The following is a 20,383-nucleotide window of genomic DNA, read 5'->3' as shown; positions in this document are numbered from 1 at the left end:
GTAGCCGTTGTGTCCCTCCCTGTGTCAGATGGTTTATGTGAACTCTGACTTGCATGGGTGCTGTTAGCTTAGTCCCGACATATGGGGATCAGTTTGAGAGGACAGATGGCTGGTAGATGGCTCCGTGCCACCTGCTGGCTGGTACTGACTCCTGGTTTTAGTGCTGATTTCCTTATGGCGAAGCTCAGTGGAAGGATGCCCAGCTCCTAGAGACTTAGACGAGGTAGAAGTTTCAGAGTTAGAGGACCCTAAGCTGAGCTAGTAGGAATGGTACCCTGCATGTTCCTTCAGTTCTAGGGGAAGAAAAACTGAAGCAGTCCCCGGGCAGCCGCAGGACTGAGGGCCACACACTATGCATCCATTTTCTCTGGTCTGTATGTTTCTGCTCTGGGGTGATGAAGAATGCCCAGAGCCATTTCAGGTTCTGTGCAGGGGCAAGTTGTTCCATTAGTCCTCACAGTGGGGAGCTTGAGGGATCCTGGGAAGGGCTGTATGTGAAAGTGAAGGAGTCTCCAAGAGCTCTCCACTACCATCCTGGGTCTCTGTCTCGCAGGGATCCTGGGAAGGGCTGTATGTGAAAGTGAAGGAGTCTCCAAGAGCTCTCCACTACCATCCTGGGTCTCTGTCTCGCAGGGATCCTGGGAAGGGCTGTATGTGAAAGTGAAGGAGTCTCCAAGAGCTCTCCACTACCATCCTGGGTCTCTGTCTCGCAGGGATCCTGGGAAGGGCTGTATGTGAAAGTGAAGGAGTCTACAAGAGCTCTCCACTACCATCCTGGGTCTCTGTCTCGCAGGGATCCTGGGAAGGGCTGTATGTGAAAGTGAAGGAGTCTACAAAGAGCTCTACACTACCATCCTGGGTCTCTGTCTCGCAGGGAGCCTGGGAAGGGCTGTATGTGAAAGTGAAGGAGTCTACAAGAGCTCTCCACTACCATCCTGGGTCTCTGTCTCGCAGGGATCCTGGGAAGGGCTGTATGTGAAAGTGAAGGAGTCTACAAGAGCTCTCCACTACCATCCTGGGTCTCTGTCTCGCAGGGATCCTGGGAAGGGCTGTATGTGAAAGTGAAGGAGTCTACAAGAGCTCTCCACTACCATCCTGGGTCTCTGTCTCGCAGGGATCCTGGGAAGGGCTGTATGTGAAAGTGAAGGAGTCTACAAAGAGCTCTCCACTACCATCCTGGGTCTCTGTCTCGCAGGGATCCTGGGAAGGGCTGTATGTGAAAGTGAAGGAGTCTACAAGAGCTCTCCACTACCATCCTGGGTCTCTGTCTCGCAGGGAGCCCAGCTGAGCTTAGTGTGGTGTCCAGTGGGTGGACAGTGGGCAGTTACTGGCTTGGGGTAGGTTCTGAAGGTCCCTTTGAAGAGATGGCGAGGTTGTACCTCTGAGCCGCCAGGTGAGAGTGCAAGTTACAGGCCAGACTGTGGTTGTCACCTGCTGCTGAGCTGGGTTGCTTGTATGGACTGACTCATTTGACCATGTGGGTCTGGGAAGCTTGCTGGGAAACCCTTTCTTAGTCTCAGTGCCATGGGGCCAGAGCAGGAAAAGGAGCAGACACTCTGTATGTGAAGTGTGCTTTACCCTGCCTATAGTTGTTCTATATCAAGGGTGCTTTATCCTACGTTTACAGTTGGCCAGACAGTGGGAAAAGGCATCACTGACATTTGTGCTTTTATTTTCTCCCTAGTCCTTGTGGACGATAAAACAGTGACAGTCATGACAGATGAGTGGCTGTGGAATGAAGGTTGAGATGCACAGGCCTGGCCGAGAGTGGTGGGAGAGAGGGAGGCACTGCTGTGGCACTCTGTGTGCGGGACTCCTGCCTGCAGTTACTCACACACAGTGCTGGGGATGGGACCCAGAGCTTTGTACCAGCTGGGTAGATGCCGTGTCCCTGAATTAGGTGCTCGCCCCCTCCCATGTCTAGTGAAACAGGTTTCTTTCTGGCTGTCCTTTAGTCATCTTTCTGATTTCCTTTGAAAACAGATCCAGAAATAGAGGCCATTGTCTGCTTGGATGTCACATTCCTCTCTTCTCTTGACGCTGTTTGTCCTGCATCTTTGTGTCTTTGAGAACCCTTTGTGTTCTGGGAACCAGCAGAGGACAGGTTCCTACTGAATAAGTAAAACAAACCCCAAGCCTTTGCACTGTGTTTGGATGTGAAGTCTATATATACTGAGTATGTGTTAAAAGTAAAATTACCCAGAATATGTATTTCTGCCTAAATTTATATTAGGCTTTATTGGTGTTTTCTCTCGTAACTGTTCCTTCTTCCATGGAGTGCCTTTGATTCCTGGGGCCTGTGCTACTCTGCTTCTTGGGGAATGATCCCCTTATTCCTCTGGAGAGACAGGGAAGGGGGCTCGTGCCCTCCTGGGCTTCAGTGTGTGGGAACATCACAGACACACTCTCAGGTCTTAGAAACAGCTGCTGAGTGTGGTATTTGGAGCTGGCTAGCTCATCTGTTTGATTTGCTGAGGGCATGGATGGCACCTGTTACCCAGCCGGGGAGGGAACAGCTGACTTCCCAGGAGTACAGAAGATGGGAAGTCTTGGTAGCCAAGAGCAGATATGAGAAACAATGTCTCTCTAGCCATAGTCCTATGGAACTGGGCCTACCTGCCTACCGTTGTGTAGATTGTAGGGTTGTGAACTTGAAGTTGCAGTCTCTGGGGAGGGCCATTGGGCCTTATAAGATTGCTCACTGCTGCCTGTAGTTGGAGAATGGATGCTTTCGTTTTCTTACCTCAAGGTTAGGGGTGGTGAGTGGGTGCCAGAGAGCTTCCTGACCTGTTCTCCTGGGAGTGTTTCTTATATGGGAAACTGTGTGGAAAGCCACCATAGAAAACACCCTGGGTCCAGGACTGATACTTCGCATTGAGTTTTATCTCTGCAAGTCTTTACATGTTTGTTTAAATTGTATTTTGCTAAGCATTTAAACTACCTTATAGACCTGGTGGTACTTCTGAATGTTTCAGTGCCTGTGTTAACATACAGTTAGATGCTAGCTTTCATACTTTCCCAAGGCACTTAGCATTAAAATCTGTTTAGTCCATGTTCAGATGTGAGTTCTCAGATGGCATGCAGCTTTCCTGTTCTGAGGAGTCCGAGCGGAGACATGCCTCATTCACTGTGTCCCGCCCGCCTCTCCAGTGACTTCTAACAAAGATCTGTCCTTCACCTTTATCACTTAGGACTTAGAATTGTTCATTTTTATTCTTTACAAATTTACATATAAGTGTAGTGTATTCTGACTGTGTCCTCTCGTTTACCCCCTCTTCCCCTTTCCCTCCCACTGAATCTTGTCTTTCCAGCAAGTCCCTAGCCTTCTTCATGTCTTTGCCCTGTGACCCCACTGTGTTTAACTAGGGATGCCTGCATAAGTGTAAGTGGGGAGTTAGGTGGGCAGGGGTGACTTACATTGACCAAAGCATCACGTGAGCAGGGGTGACTTGTACTGTAACCCGCCCTCCCCTGGCAGCCATTACTGCCCACAACTTCTCCAGGAGGGCTGAACCCGTATGCATCCCTCCCCGCCATGATGGAGTGTCAATGGTCCCAGTCTTGTACACATAGCTGCTTGCTGTGAGTTCATGGATGTAGACAGCCATGTCATGTCAGGCGATGTGTTTCACAGCACTCCTCCTTCTGTAGTGTCCTGGGCCTTGGGAGGAATGCAGAGCTTCTGTTCAGGGCTGACATTCACGATGACCAGTTATGAGTCTGTGAGTGGTCACTCACTGTAAACAGAGGCTCTAAAAAGAGGCTGAGGAGCGCTGTCCTTTGGGTACACACATATTTAGAAGGCAGTTTGATATCATGTCCGTAAAGCAAGACAACAGAGTAGTTCATCTGTCTTCCCCAACTCCCCTTTAGCTATGACCATCCCAGCCATAAGCTTTTGACCAGGTTTACACACCAGGCACATTTCTTCCCTGTGGAAAAGGCCTAAAACCCTGGCAGAAAACAGTTGGTCATTACTGTGTGTACAGGCAGGTTGGTATTGTAGCTAGCAGGGTCTACACCTGGGTAAGACTGCTGACACTTCTCTGTCAGCAGACCGGAGAGCATCTTTGTGCAAGCCAGCCAGGAGGAGGGAGGCTTCCCAACATAGCTGCTGCTTGTCTCTCTGCCATTTTCTTTTAGTTCCTTTAACAGTCTTGCTGTATAGCACTTGTTGGCCTCCAGGGTGAGATGCTTCTGCCCTATCCATCTCCCTCCCTGCAGGTGCTCGGATTACAGTTGTGTGTCTGTGAGATACAAACCTGCCTATAGTTTGATTCTAGTTAAACAGTTTTGGCAAAGGATTCTGCATGAAAGTGTTCTAATTTCCCATAGCATTTTATGAAGAGGACACTTAGTGTCTGCCCCTCTGTGTCTCTGGAGGTGCTGAGTTTAGGGGATTGGTCTGATGCTGCTTGTATTTTGTGCCCCCAAGATCTGGTTACCCCCTCAAGGATGAGGATCTCCTATGTACGTACCCCAGCTTTTGTTGTATAAACCTTGCTGTGCCCCCGCCCCTCTGCCCTCCTCCCCTAAGTTATCCCTGACTTAATAAAGATCCCTACAGTCTGAGCTGGGCAGAAGTGAGGGGCAGAGAACAGGTTCCTGGCTTTGGGGTCTGAGACAAAGAAAAGCTAGTATCCATTAGAATCTCCTTGTCAGCCTTGAGAATCATGCAAGCCACCACACACAACTCCTCCCCCTTCTTAGTGAGCCAGCCCCCCCTGTGCCCAGACAGTCTTGAAGGCGGTTCATTTTTAAGGGGAGGTGTTCGGCACTAGGATCTGCTCCATGAGAAGTGGAGTGAGGGTCACAGGAGGAAGGCTGCTTGCTGGGGGTCTCAGTCCTCAGACCCTGTTCTCAGAGTCATGCTGGTGAGTGTGCTGAGACCAAATGTGCGCAGATGGGCCTGGAAACCATGTGGAACTGGACAGCAAGACTTACAGAGTGCTGCACGGAAGTGCTCTCTTTGACTTGCGTGACTCTTCTGAAATCAGCACTTGCTGTTCTGTTGACTGTTTCGATGGCATCACCCTGAAGCCCATATCAAGCCTTTCTGGCTGCCCTGGTGTTTCCTGCTCACAGGCTTCCCTTGGAGTTTGTATGGAGTCTGGCTAAAGTGATATTTGCTGTTACTTATGGTTGCTGTGCCCAGTCGTCAGGAAGCCTGCGATCTCTACCTGCAAACTCCCTTTCTTACCACAGCCTCCTTAGCTCTCAGCAGACAAAGAGTGTAGAGTGTTTGAGCTGCCCCTCTCCACAGTCCCTCTGCATTCCAGTCTTTGCTCTGTATGGTTTTGTGGCAGTACTGGACAGTCTTGTGCTCTGTGGTCTGTGGGTTGTTCCCCCAACTCCGGGCCTCTTTAGATGTTGGCAGGCAAGTGTCCTCCAGGGATCAGCTTCCTCAGCCTTGATTATTGTCATTTTATTTACTTTTTGAGATATAGTTTCATTCTACAATAGAGCCTGAGCTGGCTCTGAACTTGTGACCCTTCCTCCCCACTGTGTCAGCTTTCTGTGTAGCTGGAGTTACAGTTGTGTGGCACTATGCCAGGCCGAAACCTGTATTTCCTGATGTAGGGGTAAGGACACTGCCACTCTAGCTGCGCCTGGGGAGCTTGCTGCAGCCTGTTGTGGCTGTCCCAGCTCCCTGGTTCACTTTACTGTAGGGTAGGGCTGCATTGCCTGCCACTTCAGTGTTCGCTGAGGCAGGGTTCCCACCTCACCTCCCACCCTTTCCTGGCACATTGGGAGAGCAGGCTTTATTTGGGAGTTGTTCTCATCTGGGCCTTTGGTGTTTCTTGGATCATGGCTGCTTTGGCACCTGTGTCATCTAAAGCATAAATAGAGTGCAGGTGGGCTGCTCTCAGATCCTCCCGCCTTCTGACCCTCATGCTGACAGTGCTTTGTACCTGTGATCAAGTGCATCTTCTTCTCACACGTGTGCCTTGGTCAGACCGTGGCTTTTATATGGTACTGGTGATCCAGCCCTGGTCCGACAGACACACACTCCACCACTGAGCCCTGTGATAGTAGCCTGCATGCCTGTGCCATCATGTGGGTGGCAGGAAGAGCTGGTGGAGAGTCTAGAGGGCTATCTAGGAGCAGGGCCTTGAGTGTCTGACGCTGCTGAGCTCTGGCTCAGGGCGGGATTACTGACCCCTCTTCCTCTCAGTGTCCGCCCCATGAACTCAGGGACATCTGAAGCTGATCTGCCCTTAGGACCGAGTATAAAGAGGGGTTAGGTGCTGTTCACCTTCTGCAAAATGGCCTGTGGGTGCAGGTGCAGTTGCTTGTGGTCCTTGGTATCATGTGGCTTCATGGGACTGTTCCCAACTGTTAGGATTTTCAGAACCCATCTGCTTCCCCCCAGTGGTCCTCTAAAATCTGATGCCTACTGCTCATAGCCCCTCCCCCATTTAAAATCTTTCATTTTTCACTTTAGCGTGCAGTAGGAGGAAGGAGAACAGTGTTTGCAGTGGGTCTTGAAACACTTGTCCAAACCTGGCCATTGTCATTGCAATGTTCTCACTGCCTTTTAGAGCTGTAGACGTTGTTACTTCCCTTAGGTTTAGCCCAAGCATTTGTCACAACTCTGTTCAGGTCCTGCTGTGGTTGGGTTCAGGTCTAGTGATGGGTAGGCAGTGCTTTGCCAAGTAGAGATAAGGGATGGATAGCAGCTATATGGGGCCTGTGTGACCTGTGGGACTGCACTGCCTCCTGGTATCTGCAACATCGCACTCCCCTCCTTGGCTGGCAGTGTACTGTCGAGGGCAGAGTTCAGATGGCCTGAGTCAGAGCTTATTTCCCCACGTGTAAGATGGTTTGAACTGGAAGGTCTAGCCTCTGCATGCACTGCTGTGACATTTACCCTCAGCAAGCTTATCTCCACTCTGTCGTGACTGGATGCTGTCACTGCCTAGCTGTGCTTTATGACGGTCTCTCCTAGGCCTGGGAAGGGTGCCTGGCCAGCAGTGTGACTGTGTTCTGGACTGTCCTTCTGGAAATTACCAAAGATAATTGACCTTGTCCTTAAGAGTATGTTCCCTGCCATAGTGTTTGCATGTTGATGAAGAGGATCCACAAACAGGATAAGGTTCAATTCTTATCTTAAAGGACAGTAGCTTGTTCAGGGTCATCTTCGGTGAGAGCGCTGTAATTGTTATGAAGCTCTGTCTTTATCCCTGAGGAGCAGTAGGTGGACTTAAGTTCAAAATCTGTAGGAGCCTGGAAGATGAGGAGCCAGGGCTGGATCTCACTGTCTGACCAGTGTGGACCATTTGCATTATACTTAAATAGCACCACTTACTTACCATTCATTGTCAGTCAGTCTTGTTCTGAAATCACAGATTCTGCCTGACAATATGGTAGGACAAAAGTATATTTTTAAACCTTGCAAGCAACACTCCAGAAATATCTGCCAAGACTCGTGTGTGTGTGTGTGTGTGTGTGTGTGTGAGAGAGAGAGAGAGAGAGAGAGAGAGAGAATGAACGAATGAATGAATGAATGAATATAGCTTCCTCATAAACCTCTTGTGGCGGAACTGATTGATGTCAAGGTGTTGGGGTCAGTCTGTCCTGTAAGAGGGTCTTCATTCCTATTGAGATGGCGGAGGAGAGACACCTTTCCCTGGCACTTTCTGGGTGTAGCCAGCCATATAAGGATGGCATTTAGTCATTTAGGTCTGAGTCACTCAGCTTGGTTTGCTTTGAGTTCAGTATCTCAGGGTGCATCACATCAGTTTCGTGGTCAGTGATGTTTATGTTTGTGTGGTGGCTGGATAGGCTCTGTCTGTGTGTGGTGCGCTGTTGAGCCTTCTGGATTTTAAATTATATGCAGTGTCTACATGTTGGTTCCTTGTGGGCTCTCCTGCTTCTGTCTAGGTTGGCTTATATCTTGGTAGTCTTGAGGTACTGTTCTCCCTCGAGGAGTGTTCTCATGTCTGCTAATGTGGACGCCACTGATGACTCCTAATACATGGCACACATGGCTTCCAAGGCTAGGCCCTGGCTTCCTTTATCTTTGCGGTGAGGACACAAGGAGTCCTGGGCTCCTCCCGCCAGCCTTGCAGTGCTGTTCCCTTGTGACCCACATTCACGCAGCAAGCTGCTTCTGAACGCTGGCAGATACGACACTGCAGGGCTTTGCTCTTCACGCTCTTGTGTGTAGAGCATGGCTGTGGACACGTGTGCTTGCCCAGTTGCCCAGAGGTGACACTGTGGAGAGTGTAGTACAGGCCAGGGTAGAAGAGTTCACCTAGGTGTTTGTCCTCTTCTGCCTCACAGTCTGTCACCTACTGAAGGACACAGCGGGGTCCTCTGGGAAGGAATACTCCTCACAGCAAATTAGCATATATTAGGGTTTCCTTCCTCCCTCCTTCCCTCCTTCCCTCCCCCCTCCCTCCCTCTGTCCCTCCCTCCTTTCTTTCTTCTGAGTCTCTGTGGAGCATTAGCTGCCAACACTGTATAAGTGCTGTTTTAGATTTGGGGTAGAAGGGACCCTTGTTTGCTAAGGAGTGTGCCAGTACCTACTCAAAATCACCTTTATTTTGCGTCACAGCATCCTGAGAGGAGGAGGTACTGTGTTAAAAGTGCTTTTGTTCTAGCTGGTCAGATGTTTCTGGAAGTCCTGTTTGTTTGGAGTTGGAGGCCTCACCTTGCTGATGGACACTGCTTGTGGACAACTCCCCCACCCCTGTGCTTAAAGCAGAGGCTTCTCTGGCCAGTTCTGCTGCCGCTTGTGGACAACTCCCCCACCCCTGTGCTTAAAGCAGAGGCTTCTCTGGCCAGTTCTGCTGCCGCTTGTGGACAACTCCCCCACCCCTGTGCTTAAAGCAGAGGCTTCTTTGACCAGTTCTGCTGCCGGGAGCTAGTTGCCATTCTCCACAGCAGCTCAACTCGGGCCTGTCCGGTCTCATTTGAGGAGCCGGGTCAGAGGCTTGTTGACCCTCCCCACAAGACACCTGGAACTCCATGTGATGGGCCCCAACCCCAGTCAGGCCAGTTGTTTGTGTGCCTGCAGGATGAAGACTTATCTGGGAACTGTAGTGAGGAAAAGTCTTACAGTGCAGTAAGCCTGGGTTAGAGATAGAGGAGGTCAGAAAATTGTGTCCTGATAGGACAGTTCTGGGGTGGATCCGGTCTTAGCAACTGTGCCAGGTAGGTAGGCTTCTGTGTGGCCTACTGTTGTTTTGATTGAGACAGTGTTACAGTTTGCTCAGAAGTACTACATCTGGGGCCGCATGTGAGCAGGCACCTTCATGCCAGCCCACAGGATCACCTCGACGGTGACAGCTTATCAGGTAGACACTGGGCAGTTGATGCCACATTTTTCCTGTTTCGTGCTCTTGTACAAGAGCACAAGCCTGTTACTGCATTTGGATATCATTACTAACCATAAAATAAGGAGTATGCCGAGGCAGAGCACTTGAGAGGTCTGGAAGAAGTTATGGCAGGAGGTGGCAGCTAGGCCAGATTGACTAGTCTAGAAGACTAGATAGACTCTAGTCTTTGAAGATCTGGAAATGTGGTTAGTTTTGACCTGTGGATCCAGGGTCACAGGCTTCTACTAAACCTGGATAGACGGACCGTCATGGCAGGAGATGGGCAGGCAGATGTGCACTTCTGGTCTACGTGGTGACGGTGGCCTACACCTTCCATGCACTGTGAAAGCCAGCCTCCCTGCAAGCCTGTGCTGTTAGCCCAGTGTGCATCCAGGCTGTGTGTTCTGTCCTGGACACCTCATGGCTCTGGGCGCAGTTTCGGTGTGTTACTGGCTGGTTTATGAAAGCTGTTTCAGGGAAGGTCCTTGGCCTCTCTCCTGGTTCCTTTGGCACAGATGCTCTCTGAATTAAAGGACTTTTGCTTTTTGTTGGTTAGATTGCTGTTTAGTGAAGTAGTCCGTTCTGCTCCTTGGAAAAGCAGTCCTGTCTGAATGCTCTCAGGCTTAGAGTGTGCCTTCTGGTTTGTCTCTTCTCATTGTTGGGTTTCCTGGGGAGGAAGGTAGTGGTAGGCTCACTGAGTTCTGACGTCATGCTGAAGCCCATTGGCAGGCAGTTGCAGCCAGTCAGGTCCTCCGTGGTATCTGGGTAGGAGAGCTATATAATCCTGGGATAACAGGAAGCTTCCCATATCTCACATCCTGTTGTTCTGGGGTTTGTGACTTGCTGCCTTGCCATAATGAAGGTTAGTGGACATTTGTGTGTGTGTTTCTTGGGGACTGTGCCGTAGCTTGAGTCTTCCAGGCACAGGGTTAGAATTGAGAGCTGAAGAATAAACCATCACTGCAGCAGTTTATAACTCAGGGGGCTTCACGTTTGCATGAGAAAACAGGCCTAGGCAGGACAGTCATTTTATTCTTTAAAAAGATATAACTTAACTCATATGGGACTCTTAAAAATCTGAACAGGGAGGGAGGTAAGCTTAGACAGAGTTCCCATTTGGGCTGGCTTTCTGTTGGGCACGGGTGTTACAGCCCAGGAATCAAGACTGTAGTCATAAAGGTTCGGAGGGCTCTGCCTGGAGGCTCAGAGGATGACCGACTGTCCCAAGGAGACCAGCGGTTCCTGACACATTACCGTTTGTGCTTTGGTTTGGTTCTTGGGAACTTTCAGCAACATCCTTTTTAGAACAGTTTTGACCCTCAGCCTCCTTTTTGAGCTACATCTGACTCTCTGGATGAGCGACCCACAGATCCACTCAGTCCTGGTCAGGTATACATTAACTAGGCAGTGTGAAATGTGTGGTCTGGTCCTCTTCTTTGGGCTTTACGAGCTAGGGTGGAATGCACACATCAACACTGGCACAAAGTTTTCCTGTGATAAATGTACTTGGGGGATTTCTGGAGCTCAGTAAGGCTCAGGCCGCTCCTCTCCTTCAGGAAGGAAGATGAGTAAGGCTCAGCAGGAAGGGGAAGGGGGACGGTGTGGGAGGCAGGAAGGGGGCGGAGGAGGGAGTTCCTGGCACTGAGAAAGACTGCAGACCGGAGGCGAGGAGGGCAAGGTACAGTGCCAGCCCACAGGTGCTCATCCCAGGCAGAGAACCAAGATGGTTCCAGTTTGCTTCAAGAGAGAAACAATATGGGATACGTTTTGGCATCCAGGCTTTTCTTTCTATAATTTGTACCAGTGAGGTTTTTCTAGGATACAGTGTTAGAGGATTTGATTATCAGAATGTGAGTGTTTTAGCATATCTGCAAGCAGGCACATGCACACACACACGCGCGCGCGAGCCTCAAAACAAAAGCCAGACGTGTTTAACCAGGTCATCTTTTGTATGTTATCTCTCCTAGATTTAGGTTGGTGGTACATCCACATAACACACAAATGCACACACAGTGGTACACATACACATATGTTCACACACATTTGGTTTTCAGAGGTCTTATAACCAGGCTAGCTCATGCATCTTCTCTTCCTGCCTTAATCTTGTGGTGTGACTGACTTGGGGTCAGAATGGGCTGCCTATAGCCTAGGTTCTTCAGAACTCTGCTCAGAGGCCCTGCCCTGTCTCTCCTCTGGGATCCACTCTATCTCCCACCTGTTGGCTGCCATCTTCTGCGCTTCCCTGTGTCTGCGTGGCCTTGTGTGCAGTGGGGTGAATTTAGCTTACCTTCCTCCCATGCTAGAAGAGAGCATCTTTGCCATGTCCATGGGCTTTTATGGTCTAAGGAGAGAGGATTACAAGCTACCATGAGCCTTTCCTGGGTACCATTAACTGTTGGCTCCTGGCCCACATCCTGGCTTTCGCCTCACCTGGGTACTAAAGGGAGCCAAGTTAGGTTTGGTACTCTTCCAAGGGCTTGATGCCCCATAAGGAGATCCTCACAAGGGACTTCCAATGGACTCCTTTCCCAGGGAGCCACTTGGAGGCTGTGCTGTCTGTTGGGTTTTTCAGACAATGCTGCTGACCATGTGAAACCGCATATTGTCGGGAGTTTTGTTTATTCTGTGCTAGCATAAAACCCAGTACTAATTTTCTTGCTTTATTTTCTCCTTTCAGACTTTTGATGCAAATGATTTGTATCAGGGGCAGAACTTTAACAAGGTCCTCAGCTCCTTGGTGACACTAAATAAAGTGACAGCAGGTAAGACTCTTTAAGTGTCCTCCCATTGAGGATGTGAAGGCTCATGGCTTTGCTTTTCTGTCCTCAAGGTAAAATGAGCGTTTGTTCATTGAGAGAGAAGCTGCTTTGGCATTTCGCCTTTTGCTGATGGTGTTCTGTGATTCTGGGGCTGTGAGTGCTGGGGCAGCACTTCCTGGTGCAGGGAGCCTTCACTCCTCAGCACGCTGCCCTTTCCCTCAGCCCTGCATCTCCTGCCTCCTGACTTTACAGCAGGAGTGGGGGCTGTTGGTTCAGAACACTGGGGTGTGCCACTGCTGGGGTGTGGCTGTGTCTTCACTGGTACACGGTTAAGATTCAGAGCATGTGGTACTTTCACACTCCTTACCACTCACAATGTTGGTGTCTTAGTCAGGGTTTCTATTCCTGTACAAAGCATCATGATTAAGAAGCGAGTTGGGGAGGAAAGGGTTTATTCAGCTCACACTTCCACACTGCTGTTCATCACCAAAGGAAGTCAGGACTGGAAATCAAGCAGGTCAGGAAGCAGGAGCTGATGCAGAGGCCATGGAGGAATGTTACTGGCTTGCTTCCCTGGCTTGGTCAGCCTGCTCTCTTATAGAACCAAGACTACCAGCCCAGAGATGGGCTCTCCCTCTCTTGACCACCAATTGAGGAAATGCCTTACAGTTGGATCTCACGGAGACACTTCCTCACCTGAAGCTCCTTTCTCTGTGATAACTCTAGCTTGTGTCAAGTTGACACACAAAACCAGCCAGTACAGTTGGTTTCCAAGTCCCTTGTTTAGTGTGGCCTTGAGTCCCACAATGATTTTTGGTCAGCGGTGGGCTGTGCTGTGGTGCATGCCTGGGTAGCCTCTGCCAGCTACTTCTGTGTGTGCTGTCTTCAGACATGACTGGCTTATATGACATGTGGCTGTTCATCCCTGCCTCCACGGTGTGGCGTGTGTGGCGTGTGGTCTTGGAGAAGGGCACGTGTGCTGTGTGCTGGAGACTTAAGTGCCTGGCAGTTCCTCGTTGAGCAGTTCCTGTTGTTCCAGACATCTATAGACTGGTGTGCAGACTGTTGTGAATGACATTAGAGAACCAGTAAGTCAGTCCTCTGCAGACTGCTCCTGGAGAGGTAATTGGGGGATGACCACGTCATTTATGGAGCAGAAGAATCTGCTCTTTGTTAGTGTGAATGGCCTGCTTTGTTGTGGACTTCTGGTGTGTCCCTCCACACTGGCCCGGTTTTAGACCCAGTGTGTGTTGAAGGCACATGGTATCGGGCCTTCAGCACTTCTTCTGTGTGTTCCACCTTTTCAGACATTGGACTAGGAAGTGATTCTGTGTGTGCTCGGCCTTCGTCCCATCGGATAAAGTCTTTTGATTCCCTGGGATCCCAGTCTTCACACAGTAGGACTTCAAAATTGCTTCAGAGCCAGTACCGAAGCTTGGTAAGTAAGATGTTTTATTATTTGATTCAAAGACATTTTGGGCACAAGGGTCTGCAAAAGTGCTTGGGAGGATGCTTGCGCTCACGCAGATGGGATGTGGAGCACCTTGGGCTCCTGGCGTTGCTGGGTGGCTCCTGCTGTGGTGTGGTGGCGTGTGCTTTTCACTGGACTCCACAGATACTGAGCCAAGTGCTCTTGGACACTTGTTTATCTGGGTTTATCCTGAAGGCTGCAGCTGCTTCTCTAGAGAGGTGAATGCTTTGACATCCAGCCCTCAGGTAATTGCTCGCTGTGCACATGAATTTGAGAATAAACATCGCCTTTATGCATAAGCCTGGCTCCACAGAGAGGGCATGATTCAGGAGCCTGTTGCCAGGAGAACAGGGCAGGACCCAGGTTGTGGGGCAGGCACTACAGTGAGGATGCACAGCACTCAGAAGCGCTCAGGGCTGTGTTCAGCTGTATCTTTATGTCTCTTTTTGTTTTTAACATTCCGCTGAAGCCACCCAAACTCAGTCCCGTGAACTCCTTAAGACTCCCCATTACCAGACCCCACAACTTCCTTTTTGAGTTACGTTTGAGCACATGGGAAACTGTGGCCTGTTAAGCCTTTGGAAGGACTTGCTCATTTGACTCATAGCAGGAGTGCTTCCAGTTTCACTGAGACTCTTGGGGAATCGGGACTGCCATCCCACTGGCTGGAAAGATTGCATGGTGGGGCATCTGCTAAGTCGTGCAACTCCCTTAGAGCAGAAGACTGAAGGCAGTTCTTTCTCTGCCTAAAGCCTGCCCCCTAAACCTTCCTCAGTCAGCTCTGGCTGCCCTGGAACTGAGAATGTGTGTGTAGGGGGAGGAGGTTGCAGCCTCTGTCCTGGTGCTGCTGGGGGGATGGCGCCCTCGTTCCCCAAGAGGAAATGTGAAACTTCTCAGAACAAGAAAACCCACAGTTGGCATGGTGAAAGGGACAACAGGTATTTCTTGCTCAGAATCTAAGTGTAGATTTCTGACACATTCCTCTTATGTTTTTAAAAGCCATTTTACTAGTGTGTAGGCGACTCTCAGCACGAGCTACGTGCTCTGTGGGCTTCGGATGAGGGTTTTCTCATGGGTGAGACGCACTGTCACGCTTTGTCTTTAGAACTCTGCTGATGCTGTTGAATGTCTGGGTCTGAGTGTCCATCCACTGATAGCTGAGTGTGGCTCTCAGCGTGGCCGGGTTAGTGTGAGCATCACTCCCCATGTCCCTAGTCTCTGGGAGGAATGACTAGATTGTAATGGCATTTCCCCCTTTCTTAGAGCTGGGGACCCTAGACTCTGGTGTTTTCCTGACACTGCTCTGGTACCAGTCTCCAGGTTGGCAAACTGCCGTAGGAAATTATGCCAAATCCACTCACAGTTTTATTAGTACAGCATCCATGGAAGATGTCCAGGCTCCTTCAGTGCCTTAGATTTCATCCTCCTGGGCCATTTTCTAAACCACTTGGGACGTGTGAGAGTGAAATGCTCTTTCTGCTGTGTTAGCTTCCTTTCATCTGGAGTTGCTCATCATTGACCATCGTCCACTGAGCACCCTTTTCTGAAAAGAATGAAGTCCTCTGTGCAGTGGGGGACATCTTCTGTTGTGTCTTTTACACTGTGGCAAGGGATGCTGTGGGGTCCTGTGCCAGTCTGCTGCTTGAGTGGGTGGAGGGCCAGAAAACACCAGTGTGCTCACATCGGGCCAGTAGGGAGGAGGCCAGGACTCCTGGCTAGTCTTCATGGATGCCAATGGGCTGTGGTGACAGGGCATCCTGTTAGCCTTGGCTCACCCCAAGAAGCAGGTCAAATGAGCCCACAGTGCAGTAGATGGTGTGTGGATCTGGTCCCTAGAGATATAGGTGTAGATTTTATGTGTTGACTCTGTTTCTGTGTGGTGGGGAGAGGCTGGTCTAGGGGTTGTCTTTTTGGTCGCTTGATGGTAGATTTATACTTCTGAGCCTCTCCAGAGCCTCACCAAGCTGGGTGGAAAGAGAGATGATACACACACACACACACACACACCCATACATACACACACACACTAGCCTGCCCTTCTCTGTTCAGAGGCCTGGAAGTGCTGTCTCTGAGCACCATCCAGGATGTGAGGTGCTGTTTTTCTGTTACTCTTTCTGGAATAAATGCTTTTTAAAACCTTAAAAGGAGGGATCTTTGTACTGAAGGGCATGTTGTTTGGTGTAAGTTTGTAGAACTCTTTTGGAGATCAGTTTAGAAATATCTGTTAAAGTTTAAATGTTTTTATGATTTAACATACTTTTTTTTGTATTTGCTATGAAAAATGGATGTATGAATATTTTTAAGGCAGCCTTTTATGAGATATGAGAAACACTGTGGAGTATATAAACAAACATTGGGAATAACCTAAAAATTAGTGACTCAAGTGTACATTGTGGCTTTATGTAGTTGGAAGTATGTCCACATGTATAGAGATTAATTTTCAAGGTAGAGATAGGCACAGTGATGGGGGAGGGGAGGGGGGAGGGAGGGAGGGAGGGAGAGAATGTGCAAGCTCGAACATACAGGAGCGAGCAAGGAGCCTGCCTGCCTGCCTGCCTGCCTGCCTGCCTGCCTGCAGGAGTGGGAGTACAGAGTCCCTTCCCTCCTGGGTTGCAGTCTGACAGTGGTCAAGGTGCACAAGGAGATCAGGAGCTTTAAGCTTCTTAAAGACACTTTCCTACTGTTTGTTTATTTTTGAGGCAGAGTCTTGCTTTGTAGCACTGGCTGGCCTGGAACTCAGATCCACGTACCTCTCTGTCTCTGCTCGGCCTCGTGCTGGGAGTAAAGGCATACACCACCATGCCTGTTGCTTTCCTGCTGCTGGAGTTTGGAGCATTTCTACAAACGTGTTGGCCATCTTTATGACAGTGAAGTGTAACTTTTATCGGAAAGTAGACCATACTTCATGGAAATTTCTCCCACTCCTCCCACCTGTCTTCTAGGACATGACTGATAACACCAACAGCCAACTCGTAGTACGAGCCAAGTTTAACTTCCAGCAGACCAATGAAGATGAACTCTCCTTCTCAAAGGGTGACGTCATCCATGTCACACGAGTGGAGGAAGGAGGCTGGTGGGAGGGCACACACAATGGCAGGACCGGCTGGTTCCCCAGCAACTACGTTCGAGAGATCAAGCCAAGTGGTGAGTGGCTGAACCTGACTTTGGGAGAAGCCTAAGATGTGACTGTTCTAGTCTTGAGTGCCTGTTCTCCATTAAGTGCAGAGAAAGCGTCTGGTCTTCAGTGGAGTGAACTTCATCTTCCCCTGTACCTTGGGATGCTGGATAAAGGCCCCATAATTATAAACTGGCTTTGTATCAGATCATGACATTTCCCAGTTGTTTTCCTAAGAAAAACCTCTTAGGTCTGTTAATTGTTGTCTCTTGCTTTTTGAGACAGAGTCTCTGGACATGATGTCCAGGTAATCTTGGAACTCCCGAGCTCAAGTGATTCTCCTGCCTCAGCCTTCTGAGTCACCAGGTTCACAGGTGTGTGCTCCTGTAGCCGCCACATGCTTGTTTGTGTTGTCACCAGTCTGTGTTGTCACTAGTCTGCGTTATGTTAAAACTGGTGCTTTCCAATGGCCTGGGCCAGGCTGGGTTTTATTACTGTCATTGATAGATTTCTTCAACCAGTTAGTCACAGGCAGCTAATTTCTGCCATTTTTTTCTTTGGAAATATGTTGATTTTCCTGTTTCCTGTTATTGACACTTCATTCATGACAAGTCTTTCAGGGGTGAGTAGCAGCTTTCAGCCCATTTTCATTGCCACTTAGCTGTGATTTGTGTCTTGGAATCGAAAGCTCTGTGTCTGGGGAGAATGGTTTAATGCACGCTTGTCATCAGTGCCAGGCTGGTGAGTCGGAGCTCAGCGACTTGGGCCAGCAGTACTGAGTTTCGTTGTTCATGAGACTTAGTACTGTCCTTCCTGATGCTGGCATCCCTTGGTTATTCTCTTGTATGGATCACTGCTTGTGTCAAGGACAAGCCTGGGGAAGATGGCGCGCGTGTGTGTGTGTGTGTGTGTGTGTGTGTGTGTGATCCTGCTTTCTTGTTGCACTTGGTTAAGATTTTCTTGTTAAAATAAAAAACAAGTAAAAAGATGTCATAGGCAGGACTTTTATGGGAGAGTCCCTCATGCTGTAAGCAGGGTCCCTTGGGTGTAGAGACCTACTCAGGGGAGGTAGTTGTTCAGTCTGGTTTGTCTAAGTCATGTGGCTGTATCTGAGGTCTCTGAATTGCTGTAGTAAGAGTGTCTTGTGACATTTTTACTTCTCAGATACTTCTCCTTGCAGAATTTTTAGTTCACCTAGCATAAGAAATGCCACTAGGTGAGCATGGCAGTCCCAGAGTCCTCTTCACATGACTTGTGGAAATATTTCAAAGAGATATAAATTTAATGTTGTCTCTTGGCAGCATGCATAGAGTGTGCCTTGCATTTGGGGTTGCTGTTGCATTTTGGGTGTGGAGTGTGGGGAAAGAGGAAGCTTCAGGAAGGGCCAGTGTTGTGTGTGTGTGTAAATGCCAATTCCTTCACACCACCCTCCTTCTTACGCTTACACCTTATTTATGAGTTTGTGTTTCTGTACCAGTTTAAAGTGTACCCAGGCTACCCTGGTGTCAAAGATGTATATTGGGGACTGGGGATGTGGCTCAGTGCAGAGCACATACCTAACTTGTATGGCCGCTGGGTTTGATCCACAGCACACCCCTCTTCAGGAATACTGTTTTCAGTGAGGCAAGTTGAATTCATAGTTTTTGTGTCAAATTGAGACCTACAGGTCCCCCCCCCACCTTGTAAATACAAGAAATACTGCAATTTTGCATATTAGTGTTATGCTGGATGCCCTCTACTTGACAATGAGACAGGAGAGTAGCCTCTTTTGGGACTAGCTCCTACTTACAGAATTCTCTTAATATGAGTTGATTGTAAAAAAAAAAAAAAAAAAGTTAAGCCAGTCTGATTCTAAATATTGGTAGTTCAAGCAGATTGGTGTAAAAACACACTATTAAAAAAAAAAATTCAACAATGTCTTTGTAGCCAGCAGTTGAGTTAGATAGTCACATTTTAGTATTGTATTTTCCAGTAGTTTATTTGGTTTTGTAATCATGGGATTGGATTCTGTTTATAATTTATAGTTGGTGCTTAGTGTTCTGAGCAGAAAACTGCCAGTTTGAAAGCACCCCTGACTGAAGCTCACGGGTCACTTCTCACTGAACAGCACCCCTGACTGAAGCTCACAGGTCACTTCTAACCGAACAGAAGCTCGAGTCCATTTCCCTGGCTGAAACTTTTTACTTTGCATCCCGCTTTGGTTTGATTTACAGCTTTTGTGCAAACAAAAAAGCCAAAGGCTTCTTCTGTTTTCTTCCTCCCCCTCAGCTGCCCTGCCTCTCTCAGAAAGGATGACAGTGACTGACTGTCTCCCTCGTGTGGTGAGACTTGGCCCACGCCTGGCTTGTTTTCAGTTTTTCTGTGAACACAGACCATGACCAAAAGTAACTTGGGGAGGTAAAGGACAATTGTGTTACTCATTCTATCCATAAAGGCAGGCTCTCAAACAGGGAAGGAACCTGGAGGCAAGAACAGAAGCAGAGGCCATGGAGGGGAGCCGCCCTTACTCAGTGGGTGGAAGCAGTTTTGTTTCTTTTCTTCTTAAAAAAGATTTATTTATTTATTATATGTTAGTACACTGTAACTGTCTTCAGACACTTTTTTTTTTCTCTCTCTGGCCCCTCTTGTTCCAGCCCAAAGATTTATTTATTTATTATATGCAAGCACACTGTAGCTGTCTTCAGATCCCCCCAGAAGAGGGCATCAGATCTCATTACGGATGGTTGTGAGCCACCATGTGATTGCTGGGAATTGAACTCAGGACCTTCAGAAGAGCAGTCAGTGCTCCTAACCGCTGAGCCATCTCTCTAGCCCCCAGGAAGCAGTTTCTTTAATGAGATTTTTTTTTTTCCCAGACGGCCTTAGCTTGTGTCAAGCTGTCAAACTTTGCAGCACAGACCTGTCCAGGAGTCTGTAAGAATCTTTAATTGGCAGCCCATAATGTATGTAGCGTCTGGTATGTACAGTGCTACAGAAGGTGCAGAGTTGTTATGCAGCTTTTATGTGCACCATTTTTGGATGTGTACTATGTATGGATTTCTATTGTGTTTTAGCCATACAAGCAGTGTGTGTGATTAATACACACACATATCCCTCAGTTCAAGGGAGAAGGGAGGAGGAGACAGGAGGTTCAGGGGGCCAGTGGTACTGGCTTTACTGTTGCAGAATGAATGTGGAGGCACAAGATTAATGTGTAGTCAGCATGATTCTGTGCTTGTGGCCACAGATGACCATCCTAGGGGCTGATCTGGGCTGCTGAGAACAGATGTGAATGGTCAAGTGCTTAGAGGTCCTGTTTTACATGGGGTTTCATGTTACCCAGGTGCTTTAAGGGAATTACATCCATATGCCCTGTGTGCTCAGAGTCCTGTCCTTCCTCGAAGTCTCTAAGCCAGTTGGTAGAAGCATCAAGGCTGATTTTTGTGATTATTGTCATCAAAAGGTTCTATTTTGCTTATTGTACTGGGTCCTCAGGAGTGCTATAAACTCTACTTTGGGCCTGTCCCTCTGTGTCCTTTCACACACACACATCTGTGCTGATACTGAGTTTGTGGACACTGTGTTTGGAATGAGGAATGGCTCTTGGTAGTCCTCTTGCTGTAGTCCTGCTTGCTTTTAGCAGAGCTCTGTGAGGTTGGCTGCAGTCTCTCTGGTCGTGGGGGCTCCATGGACATGGCTCATGGCCTTTGAGAGCTGATGGTAGGATGTGTTAGTA

At 48.8% G+C, this 20,383-nt stretch overlaps 1 protein-coding gene across 4 annotated transcripts in view; it reads left to right on the top strand.

Annotated features, from left to right (window-relative positions):
• The window catches only part of Arhgef7 (Rho guanine nucleotide exchange factor 7), a 106,744-nt gene that overhangs the window by 43,195 nt on the left and 43,166 nt on the right, over positions 1-20,383 (top strand). For 3 of the 4 annotated variants that reach the window (XM_085844208.1, XM_085844206.1, XM_085844207.1), the window contains exons 3-5: positions 12,001-12,085; positions 13,390-13,520; positions 16,496-16,697. In XM_085844208.1, the coding sequence (XP_085700334.1) occupies positions 12,001-12,085; positions 13,390-13,520; positions 16,496-16,697 (418 nt within the window). Of the gene's footprint in view, positions 1-9,981; positions 10,186-12,000; positions 12,086-13,389; positions 13,521-16,495; positions 16,698-20,383 lie in introns of those variants that run through there. The other variant, XM_085844209.1, reaches the window with a different exon arrangement.

Source organism: Mus caroli, unplaced genomic scaffold (genome assembly GCF_978045245.1).
Source record: "Mus caroli unplaced genomic scaffold, Mus_caroli_1 scaffold_10, whole genome shotgun sequence".
In the NCBI taxonomy this organism is placed as follows: domain Eukaryota; kingdom Metazoa; phylum Chordata; class Mammalia; order Rodentia; family Muridae; genus Mus; species Mus caroli.
The sequence above is the reverse complement of the archived record's forward strand: the minus strand, read 5'-3'. Positions and strand labels throughout refer to the sequence as shown.